This window comes from Salvia miltiorrhiza, chromosome 2, assembly GCF_028751815.1.
Source record: "Salvia miltiorrhiza cultivar Shanhuang (shh) chromosome 2, IMPLAD_Smil_shh, whole genome shotgun sequence".
Classification (NCBI taxonomy): Eukaryota; Viridiplantae; Streptophyta; class Magnoliopsida; order Lamiales; family Lamiaceae; genus Salvia; species Salvia miltiorrhiza.
The window spans coordinates 48567216-48582768 of NC_080388.1; the positions used below are offsets into that span (position 1 = coordinate 48567216).

Consider the following 15553-nt stretch of genomic DNA (forward strand, 5'->3'; position numbering starts at 1 on the left):
CTTCAGATAAGCTTCTTCCCAGTTGTAGGATTCATTCTCCATGAGAGCTGCCATGACATTCTTCTGTGGTTGAGAAGCTTTGTCGGGAGTTCCGGTTGCACCTATCCAGCACTTCTGGATAATTTTGCCTAGCATGGCAAACTCCGGATGAAGATGGGAAAGAGCAACCTGACTCTCCGTTGATTCGGATTCATCATTCATTGCAGACTTGAGAGTTTGATTTGCGTCCTTATCAGTCAGTCTGGAGAGGGAAGATCCACTGTTCGGGAGTTTGAACAGTTTTCTGACAATTTTGGAGACGTTGAGAGTTTCTGCGATGCAGTTTGGCCCGTCGATGATACTAACTTTTGAGATCAGTTCTTCAGAATCGTTGAATTCGAGATTCCTGTAGAATTCTCTGACAGCGTCGTCGAGTAGATACTTCGGTTCGCTGGTGATAAACTTTGTCCAACCGTGCCGGTGAAGAATTTCTGAGACCTTTGCATATTCCGACTTCTTTTCGAAGGATTCTTCGTGCACCGTCTGCTCATATCTGACTTCTTTCTCTCTCGATGCCTCCTTCTTGTTGTCATTTTTCTTCATGTTGGTCTTGGCCATTTTGAAAAAGAAATATGTGAAGAAAATTTTTACAGGAAGGGATCTCACAGTTGAGTGCTGTGGATTTTGAAAGTTAGAGAGAATACAAGAGTGATGGAAGATTGAGTAGTGGTCGTAATGGAGAAAGTATGATCGTGGGAGATGAACAGTTTCCTAGGGCAATCGAAAAGACGTGGGCGGTTTGAAATCTGCGCGCCAAATCAGTTTCAATGAATTTTGACGTCCGTAATTAATGCCCGTCAGATGAGTGCCTTGAAATAAGAGATATAGAAACAGATATGGAATATTTGGCATGATCTCTTACTGAAAATAGGCGGCGTACAAAGCATGCAATGATTTGAAAAGATATGCATAAAAAGAAATTTTCAGAATTTGAAAGTCCAATGCAAAACGCAATGTCGTCAGTAAATCATTATCGCTTATAGGCCCTATTTTCTTTAATAGTCAAATCAAAAAGTGAATACGAACAAGTTCACAACAATCAGTCAGGACAACAGTCAAGTACTGAATAAGCTTAAGCAGAGTTCCCCCTAAATTAGATAATCCATAAACAACTCAAGTAAATTTAGGCAAGGAGAACAAAGACTGGATAAACATAAATCAGCTTGAAATCAGTAAACGACAATGTATCAAACATTTGTGCAGAAGATCATAACAAGGAAGAATGAACTAAGACAATCTAAGAACATCATATACAAAATAAAGAGTTTCTGATAAGATGACATTCCTTGATCTTCCTTAGTCCTTAGTTGATGCGGAGTTGTTTGCTTGGCTTCCTTGGAGGACTTCTTTTTGGTTCTTCAGTCATCTTCCCTTTTCCTTTCTTGTCTTCTTCTCGTTTGTCTTCTTCATCAGATGCAGGAACACCACTGTACTTGTTCTGAATTTCCAGTTGTTGTTGAAGATGTGCGACTGTTGATTCAAGGAAAGCTATTTTGACCTTCAGCTCATAAGTTGCTTCTTCTTGAATGATCAGCCTTTCTATAAACATTTCAAAATTTTCATCAGTGCAAGGTCTTGCAGATCTTTGCTCTTCAGCTGGTGTTTCTTCATCTCTTGCGTTGGCTGGAGCCGTCTGATGTGGTGGAGATTCATGGTGGACTTCAGTGTCCTCAGCATCATCTTCTTTGAGAAGACCTCTGGAAATAAGGTACAGTCTGAAGTTGGGTGCCCAGTCGTGAATAGCATCCCAAACATTGGTGACTCTGAATTTCTCAAAGATGTTGTTCTCCAATGCTTCCAATTCTCCTTCAGTGAGAACTTCATCAATCTCCTTGTATTGAGATTTGGGCAGGGTTTTGACGAAGATGAAAAAGAAGTAACTGACAAGAGCCTGGAACTCTTCAGGATTCAGGGAGGCTAAGACTGAGGGAAAAAGGGTTGTGACACAGTGTTCGGACAGTTGTGTCACGAAGTTTTTGAGAAGGTCAGTTTGATTGACAGTGGCTGAGGATGAGGATGCGGCGTTGATGTCAGCAGATTCTTCAAACTTTGCCTTCTTGTTGAACCCTTCAAGACAGTAGTGAAAGAAACCTCTGAGAGGGAGTTCTTCAGAACCAGTTTCTCTGTCATTGGTTGCTTGTGTCTTCTCTGGCTGTTGATCTCCCTTATCTGGTGGAGGAACGATGGGAGCCTGTTGCTGAGTCGTTTCAGTGCTTGGAATCAGCACTTCTTCTGAAGCTTTTGGTGCAGTTTCTTCATGATCCTCATCTAGAGACCTCTGAGGAGTGTCAAGTGAGATCTTAACTGGAGATGACAAGCTGTCGAACTTTCTTTTGGTTGAGCCTCGAGTCTTGTAGCGTGGCTCAGAAGTGAGGAGAGAGATTTCAGTTGAGATACTGGCATTCCCTTTGACTGAACTTTTCTGGTTTTCAAACAGATGGATGGTGGAAGACACTTGAGTGGTGTTCTTCCAGAAACATGGTGTCTCATTTGCACTAAAGAGAATGAGTGCCGAGACTCTGGTTCCTTGTCGCAGATGCTTGGTGGAATGGGATTCCTTCTTTTCTTCAGCAAGAATCTGAAGGTAAGCCTTCTCCCAGTTGAACGGGCCTTTTTGAAGTAAGGCGATCAGCACCAGTTTGTGAGGTCTTGAGAGATGACCAGGGGATCCAAGAGTGCCAAACCAGCATTTCTTGATCATTCTGGCAATGTGTCTGAGATGATGATGTATCATTGAAATGCTCAGAACATTGGTGATGATGTGGTCGGCTGCTGCATTGCTCGTCAATGCTTCTCTCATGAACTCTGTGGCTTCATCATCGGTGAAGAATGGTGCTGTCCATCAGTTGGGAGGCTGAACACTTCTCTTGCCGCTTGAGATATGTTGATGGACATCTTTGATGAGTCTGAGAAGTCTTCATTTGTAAAAACAGAAATTTCTGTTTTAAGTTCACCAGTCGATTCATCAGTCTTGATGTTATCGTAGAATTCTCTGATGATTGACTCGTCGAGAAGAAACTCAGGTGAGCATTGAACGAACTTCATCCATCCATGTCTTTCTAAGATCTCGTTGATCTTGTTGAAATCAGCAAGATTCTGGAGTGACTCCAGTGTTACAAAAGATTCGTAACAGACAACTTGTTGAGATGCTGATTTTCCCATTTGAATTTTTGAGAGATTTTCTGCAAAAGTTTGTAAACTGGTTCTCACAGAGATTGAACTGTGGATTCTAACTGTTAGTCTTGCAGAGAAAGTTACACTCAAACATTTTTTGCACAAAAGATTTCTCTGAGATCGAGTAAATCTTTAGTCGAAGATGTAACGTTTTTGAAGAGAATGTGATAGATCGTGCATGAGGCGGTTTCAATGAACGTTTGAAATCTATGCAAATAGAATCGTGACACGTGGATCACTCCGCTTGTTAGTAAAAAGGGCGGGATCGTGTGATCGTGTGTCAACCGTTTTAAAATAAGTGTGCACGTGTCAATAAAGTAAGAAATGTGAGTGTAAATACAATGACACATCAGACTATACACAATACAGCCGAAAAAGGATAAAGAGAAGTAGTCATAGATACATGTGAAATTGTTGAGAGAAGCTTACACAGTGATCATCACTAGATACATCGATTTTTGAAGTGTGAGTTCCCCCTGAGTCTTATGACTGATTCTCCTTTGAATTTAGGTCCATTGGCTGTTGTTGCACGTTCCTTTCACATTCCATCTTTCTTCTGTGCTGAAGTGATTCCTCATAAATCACTCCTTCAAAAACTTCTGACGCCATTTTGAATTTTGTCTCTGCTTCCTTGAGACGTTGTAGAAGTTCTTGTTTCTGAGACTGAAGAAGTTTCAGTCTGTTGATCAGTCTGCGCTCATGTACATCTCTTTTGTCAGATTCGTCTTCAACTGTAATGAAGTGGCGCATGACGATCCTTTGAGCATCTTACACAAGATCAGTCTCTTTGATGATCTGTTTGTGCTCCCTAAGGAGATTTTCAAATCTCATTCTTAGGTGTTGATACTCTAGTTGTGTTTGATCATATTTGCTCGTTCCTTCTGATTGTGAGTGGGTTGGACTCTGGTTTTCTTCTGGAAAGATGAATCTTTCTTCTTCATCAGAATCCAATGATCCCATCTCAAGTCCGTTGATTCCTCGAAAATATGTATGAACATAATCGCTCGAGGAGTCTTTCTTGTTCCTGTACATTGTTAGAGAAAGCAGGGAGAAGCACACAGGAAACAGGAAACGAACACGGAGCAAGCTGACTCAAGAGTAATCTTGAGAAAAGAATTTTGATCAAAGACAACAATTCCCTCAATAGGATCTAGTTCAATTAGAACCAAGTCAGATACAGGTAGTTCTTGCGAACAACCTGCTCTGATACCAATTGTTAGGTCCTGAGGGTCTCGAATAGATGTATGAGGGGAGGGGGAGAAAACACCTATAGGCTATTTTTAAATCAATCTGCCGACCTCAATCAGAGGGATCTCAGTCAGAGATCAAAACGAAACTTTACAAGCAAACAAAGACTCCTGTTTTACTGAAATCAGTTTTGACCAAACAGGGTTGACGACTGATACTGAAAGCTCTTCAGTAAAGAGTTATCAGTTAAGTTGCAGGAACTTAACTGATGCAAGTAAGAGCTTCAGTCGTGTTTGCTAAAACAGAGATGATAACACTCTTCCTGACTATCGAAAGATAGATCAGTCAGACTGATATCATACGCAGCGGAAATTAAACTTAGTTTCGAAATAGCCTCGGTGGAGCAAGTTGTTGGTTAAGGTTTCTCTTTGCAGTTAGTCAGTATTCAGTTTTATCAATTGAAATAACACAAGTAAGAATGTAAAACTGAAAGCTGTAAACAACACAGAGACTTTTACGTGGTTCGGAAAAACCCTTTCCTACATCCACAGTTGGTTGATCAAACCAACAATCCACTCCGCAAGTGCTTAACAGGTGCACTGCAAACCGAACCGTGTGCTTGCCGGGTGCACATAACCGTACACTGAAGATAACCCTTCTCCAGTACCCGCGCTTCACTCGCATAGGATTTCCCTTGCTTAACACAACCCGTGCTAAGACTTCCCAGAGTCAAAAAACCCTTCTGATCTCCGAATCACTCAAAACACTCTTATGGGGGGGAGGTTTGAACGAGTGCCAACTATACTTACAAAGAACAAGTTCTTTGAAGCAAGTTTGACCTTTGGCTTCTGGGTAAACAGATATATGCCTAGGGTCTAAGAGAATGTATGTAATCAGCAGTGACTGATTTTGGCTTTGGAATTCTCTTCTTCGATTCAAGCTATGAGGAGTTTAAGCTTAAGGCTGAGTAGCAATTTCGGCAGAGCTTCAGCTTATGTTGTTGAACCGGTGAAGGTTGAAGTGATCATCGAGCGCTATTTGTAGGAGAACTCTTGAATAGATCTGTTGGCGTAGATCATCCTCAAGATTTCTTCCGTTGGAGAGCAATTCGAATTTGGGCTGAGGCTTCAATCTTCGAGGTTCCTTGTCTGGGTGGAAACGGCTCTCTTTGATGGACATGAGATGTGACGTCTCTGAAAAGTAACCACCAGATAGAAATGACCTCTGCAGAGATAAGATCCTGAGATCTCTGCATTTAATGCGGCTGTACTTGTGCGTACGTGGCTTCCTCTGAACGTTGGAAGATCAGTCCGAGGAGGAATGTTCAACTGATACTTGAATTTAGTATCAGTCCTTTGCGCGAATTAAGTAATCAGTCTTCAATTGATTCTTCAACTGATACTTCAGTTGGGATCTGCAGTCTTCAGCCTTCAGTCCTTCGTTCTTCAGTCTTCAGTCTTCGACACCGCTCACTAAACTAGAGACGAACTCTAACACTTGAGTTCAAAACAATTCTAGTCTATTACAATTAAGTCCTATGATTTTTGGTATCATCAAAACAAGGGTTATGATATTCAACAAGGTTCCCAACAATACATATCAAATTAAAGATAATGACAAAAAATTTAATTTAATATATAGTATATAATATATAAAAGAGGAATTTTTTTCCTCCAATTTCTCCCTCTCTTTTTTCTCTCGCTTCTCCTACTAATCTTTTCACTATTTTTTTTATGTATTTTAATTCTTTTCTAAACATTGTTACATTTTATTCATGAAAAAAATATTTAATATGCATTTTAAATTTAATATAGTATCAAAATCATGAAAAATGAATTAGAAAAAAGAGATATGAAAAAGATTAAAATGTAAAATATTTTATTTTCTCTCTTTATTAAAATTTTACAACTTTTTATTTATGTTTGTGTATGAAAATATTTATTTATTTATTATAATGTGTAATACTCTATAATGATAATAATGCGTAATGCTAATTTTTATTATCGATTTTTTTAAAAATTTATTTAATAACTATAATTATCATTACGCTTTATACAAAGTTAAAAATTTATATATTCAGATTCAGGATTTCATTGAGTAATTGACATGGATTATTTTATTTTATTTTTAAAATGTATTTTATATTTATTTATATTATAATTTTAAATAAGATATAAAATTTATTTATTTAAATTATTGTTTAATTTTGATGTTCGCCGTGCATCGCACGAATGGCCGTACTAGTGGTAATAAATAATGAGTTATATGAGAATATTTATTTGTATTGACTTTCCATTGTAGGAAGTGACCTACTCCCTCGACAATTCAATAGATCACTTTCCAAAATAGAAAGACAATACACAACTCATTATTTACATCATCTGCTATTGTGACCCAAAATATAATTACATCTCTTCTCATTTTAAAAAACTATCTTTATTTCTCTCTCCTACTTTTTTGATAAATGTATATCCTAAAAAAATTATTTTTCTCTCTTCTATTTTATTTAAACTATTCGTTTTTTAACATTCGTGCCCAAGCCTTGTGGCCTATTAAATTTGGATGAAAGAAGTATTAAAATGAGACGTCTAAATAATAAAATGTGGCCTATTAGATTGGGACAAAGTGAGTATCATTTATACTTGCTTTTATTTTGATGAATTTATATATTTATACATATTATTGATTATAAATAAGTAATTGGTAATTCAACTATTGAAAATATAAAATATAAAATTTATATGTTTTCATATTCACGTTATTTATTAAGTAAATAATGTGTATTATTTTATTTTAAAAATTAATTCGTATTCTTAATTAATATTTATATTATTTATTTAAGATATTGTTCAATTTTGATGATTATCGTAGGTGGGGCTGCGTACTAATTTTTATAAAACACCAAATAAATTGGGCCAGATAAAGGCCCAATTCGAAGGCCCATTGACAGCCACGTGGGACCTATGAAGAGTGAAGAGACCCACCCATATTTATTCCTTAAAAATCAAAATTCGAGAAGAAACCAACCGACTCTTTCAATTTACTCGTGCAACCGATCGCCTGAATTCCGATTATCGTCGCCGCCGGCGAGAAATCGTTTTGGAATTGCTCAGGTTTTCTCATTTTCGATGATTCATGCTTTTCTTTATATATATAATTTTGGTTTAGAGTGTTAGATTTGGATCGAAGATCGTCGTCGTGATTGACCATTCGCTGCTAAATCGTGATTGATGTCTAGGTCTTTGGTGTGTAAATCGTCATTTTTGGGGATATACTTGAAGAGATTTGATCTCTAACAGTGACTAATGTGTGTAATTACGCCATATTGTGGGGGAATATATATAGTATATATATATATATTTTTTCTTGGCTTTTCTACTTTGCCGATCGAAGAAGCTTATTGATGTTAGTGCGTAGAATTCTATTGAAATTACGCCTAATTACAAAATCACTGTGAAATTGATGTAGTTTTTGCATGTGAAAGTTCGGTGTTGTTATGTATAGGAGCTTTTTTTTTTTTTTCTATAGAAGTAGATAAGCTCGTATAAATTGTATTTGATCTCATATGCTTCCATATAATTCGAGAAGATGTACATCGAGCTATGTATTTTGAATCTTGTAGGAGTAAATTTGAGTCTAAAACTATTCTCAGTTCCATCCTCATTATAACTTGTATATGCGCTGTTTCTGTTTAGTAGCCGTTTCAGTTGGAATACTGCCTCTCTATGCATGTTATGGACAATGTTAATGAAAGGAGCACGTTTTAGGTATATTTTTAATCTTGGATAGTCAATAGTGTCATTAAAGATGTGATTCATGTGAATCTTGCAGGTTTTGAGATTCTCTGATCAAGTGTTTCTCTCCTTGCATTCTCTAACATAAACCTTTCCCTCACTTATCGTTGCAGGTTTTCCGGATTCTTTAAGAGATGTATGATAATCTTGGAGCACAGCCCGGAGTACCTAGACCACCTAATGCGCAGCCCAATCCTTTTGGAAATGCATTTTATGGTGCGAGTTCAGGATTCATAAGAGGTGGGCTGGGTGCCTATGGAGAGAAAATCTTGGGATCTAGCTCTGAATATGTGCAAAGCAATGTAAGTGCCTAGGAGCTTTGTGACTGAATCTAGATGATTTATAAGAAGTAGATTGATTTCCTTTTCCCTTTGAATTGTTGTAAACAGATCAGCCGCTATTTCTCCGATCCTCAATACTATTTCCAAGTTAATGATCATTATGTGAAGAATAAGTTGAAGGTTGTTCTTTTCCCGTTCCTGCACAGGGTAAGACGGTGTCCTTCCATATTTATTCACTGTGCTATCCATTCAGATGTAGCGTGCCAAGTTGATTCAATCTCTTTCAGGGCCATTGGACAAGAATTACAGAGCCAGTGGGCGGCAGACTTTCCTACAAACCTCCTATTTATGATATAAATGCTCCAGACTTGTACATACCTTTCATGGCATTTGGTACTTATGTGGTGCTTGCTGGGTTATCATTAGGTCTTAATGGAAAGTAAGTTTATTTATTTTTATTGTGTTTACTGTTTTGTGTTTCTCTTGTCCATTTATTTCTTCAGGACTTTGCCCAAATTCAAATATTTTTCCGAGATGAACTTATCTAATTGTTTGTAAGACCACATTCTTGTCAGTTAGATAAGCGTCTTATTGTCGTCGACTTCCCTCTCTCTCCCCCCTTTCTTTCATGACCAAGTGTATATCTGTATGCTCTTGTTTTCTATTGAAAGTAGATATACGTTAATTTGCATATCTTACTTTATATTTTTCATGTACCTTTTATTTATCTCATTTCTTATGCAACCATAATTCGTTAATATAAAAAAAATATAACTGCAGATTTGGCATTCAAATTAATATCAAGTTATTAATTAGTTGTGGACTTCCCCTCAAGGACATATTTTTGTTCCTAATTCATCTTTGTCTTTCTTTGGGAGATATTTTAACATTTGATTAGAATTGTGTTTGGCTAAGCTTATTTTAGAGAGCTTATAAGATGTTACAAGAGCTTATAAGATGTAATGTCTCAAGTGGTTATACGTTTTTAAAGTGTTTGGATAATTGAGCTTATAAGCTAAAGAGATAATTATGAGTTATAGAGAGAAATTATAGCTAGTGAGAGAAAATTGAAGAGAGATGAAATCGAAAGAGTATATAATTATAATAAAAAACCATAGTAGAGTTATTTTATAAAATGAGTGTTGCTTATCAGTTTATGAAAAAATAATGTGGGGTTGAGGAACTTTTTTTTAGGGGAGCTTATTTTGCCAAACACTTTTCAAGTGCTTATAAGCTCCTAAATAGCTTATATGCTGTTTTAGGGAGCTTATAAGCTCATCCAAACACCCCCTAACTGTTCATTTCATAATTACATGAAAGTCTTCCGTTAAGCCCTTAGTGTTGAACTTGAAATTCCAGATAATAATTTCTCATATACCTCTTACTGTCTGCCTTATCTTATTCATGTTGGATGAGCTAATCTTTTGTATTGCTATCTTTGGTTTTTCTCTAAACCGTATACTTTTCTAGACATTTTATCCTCTGTTATCCTATCTATTCTACCCACTCCTTTTTTGTTTTTATACATACTGCTAAAATTGCTTTGATGTCTTTCCAAGTTATGGCATGCTTATTATGCGTTGCTCTGTCAGGTTTAGCCCCGAAGCCCTGAACTGGCTATTTGTTAAAGGTGTCGTTGGCTGGTCCTTTCAAGTTGCCCTGCTGAAGATGACATTGTTTTCCCTAGGTAGCGGGGAGGCTCCTTTGCTCGACATCGTGGCGTACGCTGGATACACCTTCACCGGATTGTCTTTCGCTATATTAGGGAAGATATTTTGGGGCTATGCGTACTACTTTCTGCTGCCATGGACATGCTTGTGCATGGGAATCTTCCTGGTGAAGACCATGAAGAGAGTTCTTTTTGCAGAAGTGAGGAGTTACGATTCGAGCAGACACCATTACCTGCTGCTCTTCATTGCCTTGGCGCAGTTCCCTCTTCTGATTTGGCTCGGGAATATTACTCTTAACTGGCTTCTTTGAACTGTAGATTTGGGCTCAAGTTGCTGCTTTGAGGCGTAGTTGGTGTTAATATGCTACCCCAGAAAATTTTGCAGGCAAATTTGTTAGTTTGTTTGGTGATATAGTTTTCTCATAGAATATATTGTGCTTTATTTCATGCTAAGTTATATTTTTTTTTCTTTGAAAATTGTTCGTGCTCAGTTTTTGCTATCTAGCAGCTTATCCGATTTAGGTTGTCCAATAGGAAAAATGTGGATATACTGAATGCAGCATGTAGAATGATGTGACAAATTACTATGGTATATAATATGTGATGATCATATATAATATGCTTTTGAGAGTGCGTTTATCTTATATTTTTATTTTCCTTAAAATCTTTGGCTTATATATATTTTTTCCGTCTCATTTAAAGTGTCTTGTTTTTCTTTTTGGAATGTTCCACTTCAAATATCTTGTTTCATTTTATGGAAAAAAATAATTTCAATAAGTGAGAATTTTTGGAATCCACGTCATAATTTCAAAACTATATGTCACATCATTTTATAATCTAATTAACATCTTAAATAAAGTTTCATAAAATTCTCGAAATCATAATGAATGAATGGGAGTGGGTATGCATGCAACCCTGAATCAGAATAGTACTACTTCCTATGTCCACGGAATAGGTATAAGGGCCTGTTTTGTAGATTCTCTCGATTGTTTAGCCCAAGCTTAGCTGGGCCACATTCATTTGCCCAATCCTGGCAAGCAATGTAGGCTGCTTGTTTTGTAGAAGTTGATAGAATATCCAGATAGACATGTCATGCGTTTTGTAGGCTTCTATTTGGGTAATGACAACAATCAAATTTACCATATTGTCCCTATTTTATTTTGGCAAATTACCAGCGTATCCTCTCCCATTACGCAGATTATTTCTAGCGGGAAACAAGTCTAGGGTTACTCAAATTGGGAGGGATTTTAGTGCTGAGGGGATTTTCGTTTCTCTGAAGCTTTGGAGCGAAAACTGGAAGCGCTACTACAACGGAAGGGGAATCAATCAACAAGCGGAGAATATTCGGTACAATCCTCCTTCATGACCATGAGTGAGACGCAGCAAGGTAATAATGCCGATCAATATGACATTTTTTTTGTGGTTATCTGGAGAATGGTTCGATTCAACGTGTTCTATACTTGAAATTGCTATTTTCTTTGCCATTAGTTAATTGTTCATCTGTACTTGTACCTTGCTATTTTGTTTGTGGGTTGGTTGATTATTATTTTATACTTCAGATCGAAACAGAAAATGTAGTGTAATTGCTAAAGTTTTCTTCTTGGATTGGTTAATTGCTAAAGTTTGTGAAATGTAATATGGAGAATCTTATTTGTGGGTCGGCTGTATTATGGTTATGCAGGCAGTAGCGATGTTTCTCGTGGAATGGCATCTAAGCCGGAGAAGACTCGCCGAAGCTGGACGAGTAGGGATGAGGAGATGTTGTTGGCGTCACTGAAGGAACTAGTTGCTCAAGGATGGAAGGCTGACAATGGGTTTCGGGCGGGCTACCTTCTAAAGCTGGAGGAGGCGATGCGCAAGGAATTTATCGGGACTGACATCAAAGGAATGCCACATATCAATTCCAAAATAAGCGCGTGGAAAAAGAGCTATAACTCCTTGTTGGCTGCCCTTGATGTTAGTGGTGTTGGGTTCAATGCGAAGGGGACCTTCATGCTAGATTGCGACAATGATCAGTGGGAGCAGATTTTAAAGGTTAGATTATGTTGTGTAAGAAATTGTTGTTAATTTATTTACAGAGCGCAAGATAATTTGGTATAACAGTTATTTTGGTACAATATGCAGAAGGATCGGAATGCAAGTAAGATGCGCTTCAAAAGCTGGCCAATGCTTGAGGGATGGAAAGAAGTTTTTGGTAAAGATCGTGCAAATGGGACCGGAGCAGAGGATATTATGGAGGCAATGCATACCATGTATCAAGCTGATAATCTGGCCAAGGGAGGTGATCATCTTGGGCAGCAAGGTGGAGATGGCTTTAACCATGATGTCAACGAAGAGGAAACAGCCAGTGTTGATGGCGAAGATAGTGTTTGCTTTGATGACAAGAAGTCTGCATCGGCTAAAAAAATTGGAAAAAAACGTAAGGCATCTGCAGGCGACGAAATGAATGGGGTGTACGCGTGGCTCGGAGAGATTAGTCGTGACACGAAGGAGCGGCTGGAAAACCTGTCAACCCGCATTGGCTATGAGTTCGATCTCAGTCAGGCAAGGCAGCACATGTACGAGCAGCTTGGTAAGATCCCCGGACTGGATATGAATGAGAAATTTGATGTTTGTGAAATCTTGGCGGACAAGGTGCAGCGCCTTGAGATCTTCCTCGGGCTGCCTGACGACGCAAATATTCATTACGTTGCACGACTTCTCGCCACTTATCGCAATCAGCCCCAGTTCCCATGAAGTATCGAGGCCCTTTGTTAGTATTTTGTGAGATCTTGTTGCATCCAAACTTCTCTATATAGGATCCAAGGTCCTTTTTGGCTTGTTGCATGTTGGTTAAACGTATGTAATTATATTGCAAGTGGTAGATGGTAGTAATCCAATATCTATTAGACTATATGCTACGTATTGGATTATGAATGTGTGGTTTTGCCTATCTATTTGAGTTTGTTCTTGTTATGTATAGGTGCTATGCAAGTCCTGGTTGAAACTTGTATTCGTGAAAGAAAGTTTATCCTTATGACACAGATTGGAGCATAGCCATATTCACTTGTTAATTTGAAGATGCAAGAATAACTCAACTTGTTAATTTCAAAATGCAAGAATAACTCAACTTCACATCTTTCCCAAAAATTAGCTAGTTTTTGCTTCTTTCTGTTCTATTCTAGAAAGTGACCAAACTTCTTTCTGCTTGCTTTCAAGCTTGAAGGGATTAAGCTTAAATTACTCGATTTAGCTGCATTAAATTTGCCTTAAATTTTAATTCTTTAATGTTGCTTTAAAATTTGCCTTAACATTATTGAAATTTTCTCCAGCATCCTTTCTTCATGCTTATATTGTGGGATAATTGTTAGACAAAAAGAAGGCCTTATATCTCATTTGAATAGACAAGCTAGAAACATTACCATAAATAAACTTTAGATTAGTCATAACCATAGATTATATATTAGCAAAAGAAGGCCTTATATCTATGGCCATTGGATGAACACCTATATTCCTACCAATTTCGAGTGCAACAGAAATTACTAGATCATGCATAATAGCCCTAAGTACGCTGGGCATTACCACTTCTAGGGGTGAGCATTCGGTTATTCGGTCACCGAACCGAACCGAATAACAAAAACCAAATTAAAACCTTATATAATTAATATCCAAATCCGAACCGAACATGCTTAAAACCGAACAAAACCGAACTGAAATATTTCGGTTCGGTTTCGGTTAAAACCAAATAACCGAAATAAATACACAATATATTTTTTAAAGTTTAAATAACTAATTAACATTCAATATACAAGATTCGAAATCCCTAAAAAATAATAATCCAAAATTTCAAAACATCTTAACCAAAGATTAAGAGTATAAATTAAGAGTAATTATTGAAAAGTTTATTTTTTTTAAATTGACTGAGATTAAGAGTAATTATTGACTATTTTATATAGTAGTAATAATAATCATGTTAATTTTTAAATAATATATATATATATATATATATTATTAAACTAATTATTATTTCGGTTCGGTTTTCGGTTAACCAAATATTTTTTCATAAAAACCATAACCGAACCGAAAAATCGAAAATTTCAAAATTCAAAACCAAACCCGAACCGAAAACCAAATTAACCGAACCGAATTAGTATTTTGGTTAGGTTCGGTTCGGATTTTCGAATTTAACCGGATTTTGCTCACTCCGGTCCACTTCCACACAAAACAACATTCTGCACTACAAAACTACTTGAACGACGAGGATGACGCGCAAGAGCTTTCACCACCTAAACGAGTGTTATCATCGTCTTTCTTCGCCGCGGATTTCTTTCGAGCAGCGGGAGCAACCTCAATGTTTGGATAGCGGTGGGGATCCAACTTAGGCCACAGTACATAGTAATGTGGTGTTTTTTCCAGGGCAGGAGCAACGCTGGACATTGCGTCGTCGGCATCGAAAGATAGTTTCTTAGTAACAGGTTTGCGAGGCTGTGGGGCAGGAGAATTCACCTCATCTTCTGGTGAAGAAGCTGAGACCAAGTTGATGAGGGAATTCTTCTCCCAGACTTCATCAACGGCGTTGATGGTGTTAGTGGCCATATCCCATTGCGTCTCCGGCAGATTTGTCAAGTATTTGAACATGTTGAAACGTTGTTCTAGGAATTCCAGACGCTGGGTCAGGTCAAGCAGGCGGAAGCTCAAGCGAAGGTCATCGTTGAATGCGTCGAGGACATCTACAAGAACATGCGGCGATTTGTGTGGTGGAATTGGGAAAGCCTCGGCCTTCTTCGCAAGGAGCCGACGTAGGAGATGCTCGTCAAACGGCTGAATCCATTTTGTAGTGTATAGGTAGTAATCGTGAGCCGGGATGTGATCCCACGTCATTTTTCTTTGGCAAAATAAGGTTTTTTTGTTGAAAAGGTTTGGAGTTATATGGTACTTTATGGAGTGATTGCTGGAGTTTATAAAGCAAAGAGTTCTGCATCTTCACAAGTGAATAAGATAGGTGAGGTTCAATAAATTTTAAGTAGTTGAATGGCTCATTAAGAGCATCTGTAATGATGATTTTGATTTATGAAGCCAGTAAAGTGGCGGTGGACTGAGAAATATCGAAGAAGGATTTATCTGTATGCTAAACACAATAAAAAAATTAATGGATTGATAGACATATAACCACCAATATCTAAAATTTATGGAGTGATAGACATATAACCACCATAATTCGAAAAGCAATTGGATTACAACATCATGAATTTATGCAAAAGCAAAGTTAAATGAATCTCAAGAGCTGGCCAATTACAGAAATATGGATGCAATATTATTCACAAAATAATTACAAAATTCACAGGACAACCACACACCAACCTACTAGCATAAATTGCAACCATATTTTCGACCACTATGGCAACAGTTTTCTTTAAATTCAAAGACAT

At 37.4% G+C, this 15553-nt stretch overlaps 2 protein-coding genes across 3 annotated transcripts; both read left to right on the forward strand.

Moving 5' to 3' along the window:
- The first annotated feature begins 7387 nt into the window (after nt 1–7387).
- On the forward strand, nt 7388–10762 carry LOC131011868 (uncharacterized). 2 transcript variants are annotated; one of them, XM_057939752.1, is made up of 6 exons: nt 7424–7514; nt 8097–8168; nt 8309–8497; nt 8585–8683; nt 8764–8915; nt 10069–10762. In XM_057939752.1, the coding sequence occupies exons 3-6, from the start codon at nt 8330–8332 to the stop codon at nt 10454–10456; spliced, it is 807 nt and encodes a 268-aa protein (XP_057795735.1). In that variant the 5' UTR covers nt 7424–7514; nt 8097–8168; nt 8309–8329; the 3' UTR covers nt 10457–10762. The 2 variants fall into 2 exon arrangements, with proteins under 2 accessions (XP_057795734.1, XP_057795735.1); XM_057939751.1 differs by lacking the exon at nt 8097–8168 and having other exon boundaries at nt 7388–7514.
- Nucleotides 10763–10866: 104 nt separating this feature from the next.
- LOC131011867 (uncharacterized) lies at nt 10867–13077 on the forward strand. The gene is made up of 3 exons (XM_057939750.1): nt 10867–11532; nt 11827–12179; nt 12270–13077. The coding sequence occupies exons 1-3, from the start codon at nt 11508–11510 to the stop codon at nt 12879–12881; spliced, it is 990 nt and encodes a 329-aa protein (XP_057795733.1). The 5' UTR covers nt 10867–11507; the 3' UTR covers nt 12882–13077.
- The last annotated feature ends 2476 nt before the right edge of the window (nt 13078–15553 follow it).

Bases quoted from the DNA above. Each gene is read 5' to 3' on its own strand.
- LOC131011867 (XM_057939750.1), top strand. From the start codon at position 11,508: ATGACCATGAGTGAGACGCAGCAAG. The intron at 11,533-11,826 runs GTAATAATGCCG...ATGGTTATGCAG, and splicing joins CATGAGTGAGACGCAGCAAG to GCAGTAGCGATGTTTCTCGT. The intron at 12,180-12,269 runs GTTAGATTATGT...TACAATATGCAG, and splicing joins AGTGGGAGCAGATTTTAAAG to AAGGATCGGAATGCAAGTAA.
- LOC131011868 (XM_057939751.1), top strand. From the start codon at position 8,330: ATGTATGATAATCTTGGAGCACAGCCCGGAGTACCTAGACCACCTAAT. The intron at 8,498-8,584 runs GTAAGTGCCTAG...TGTTGTAAACAG, and splicing joins CTGAATATGTGCAAAGCAAT to ATCAGCCGCTATTTCTCCGA. The intron at 8,684-8,763 runs GTAAGACGGTGT...AATCTCTTTCAG, and splicing joins TTTTCCCGTTCCTGCACAGG to GGCCATTGGACAAGAATTAC.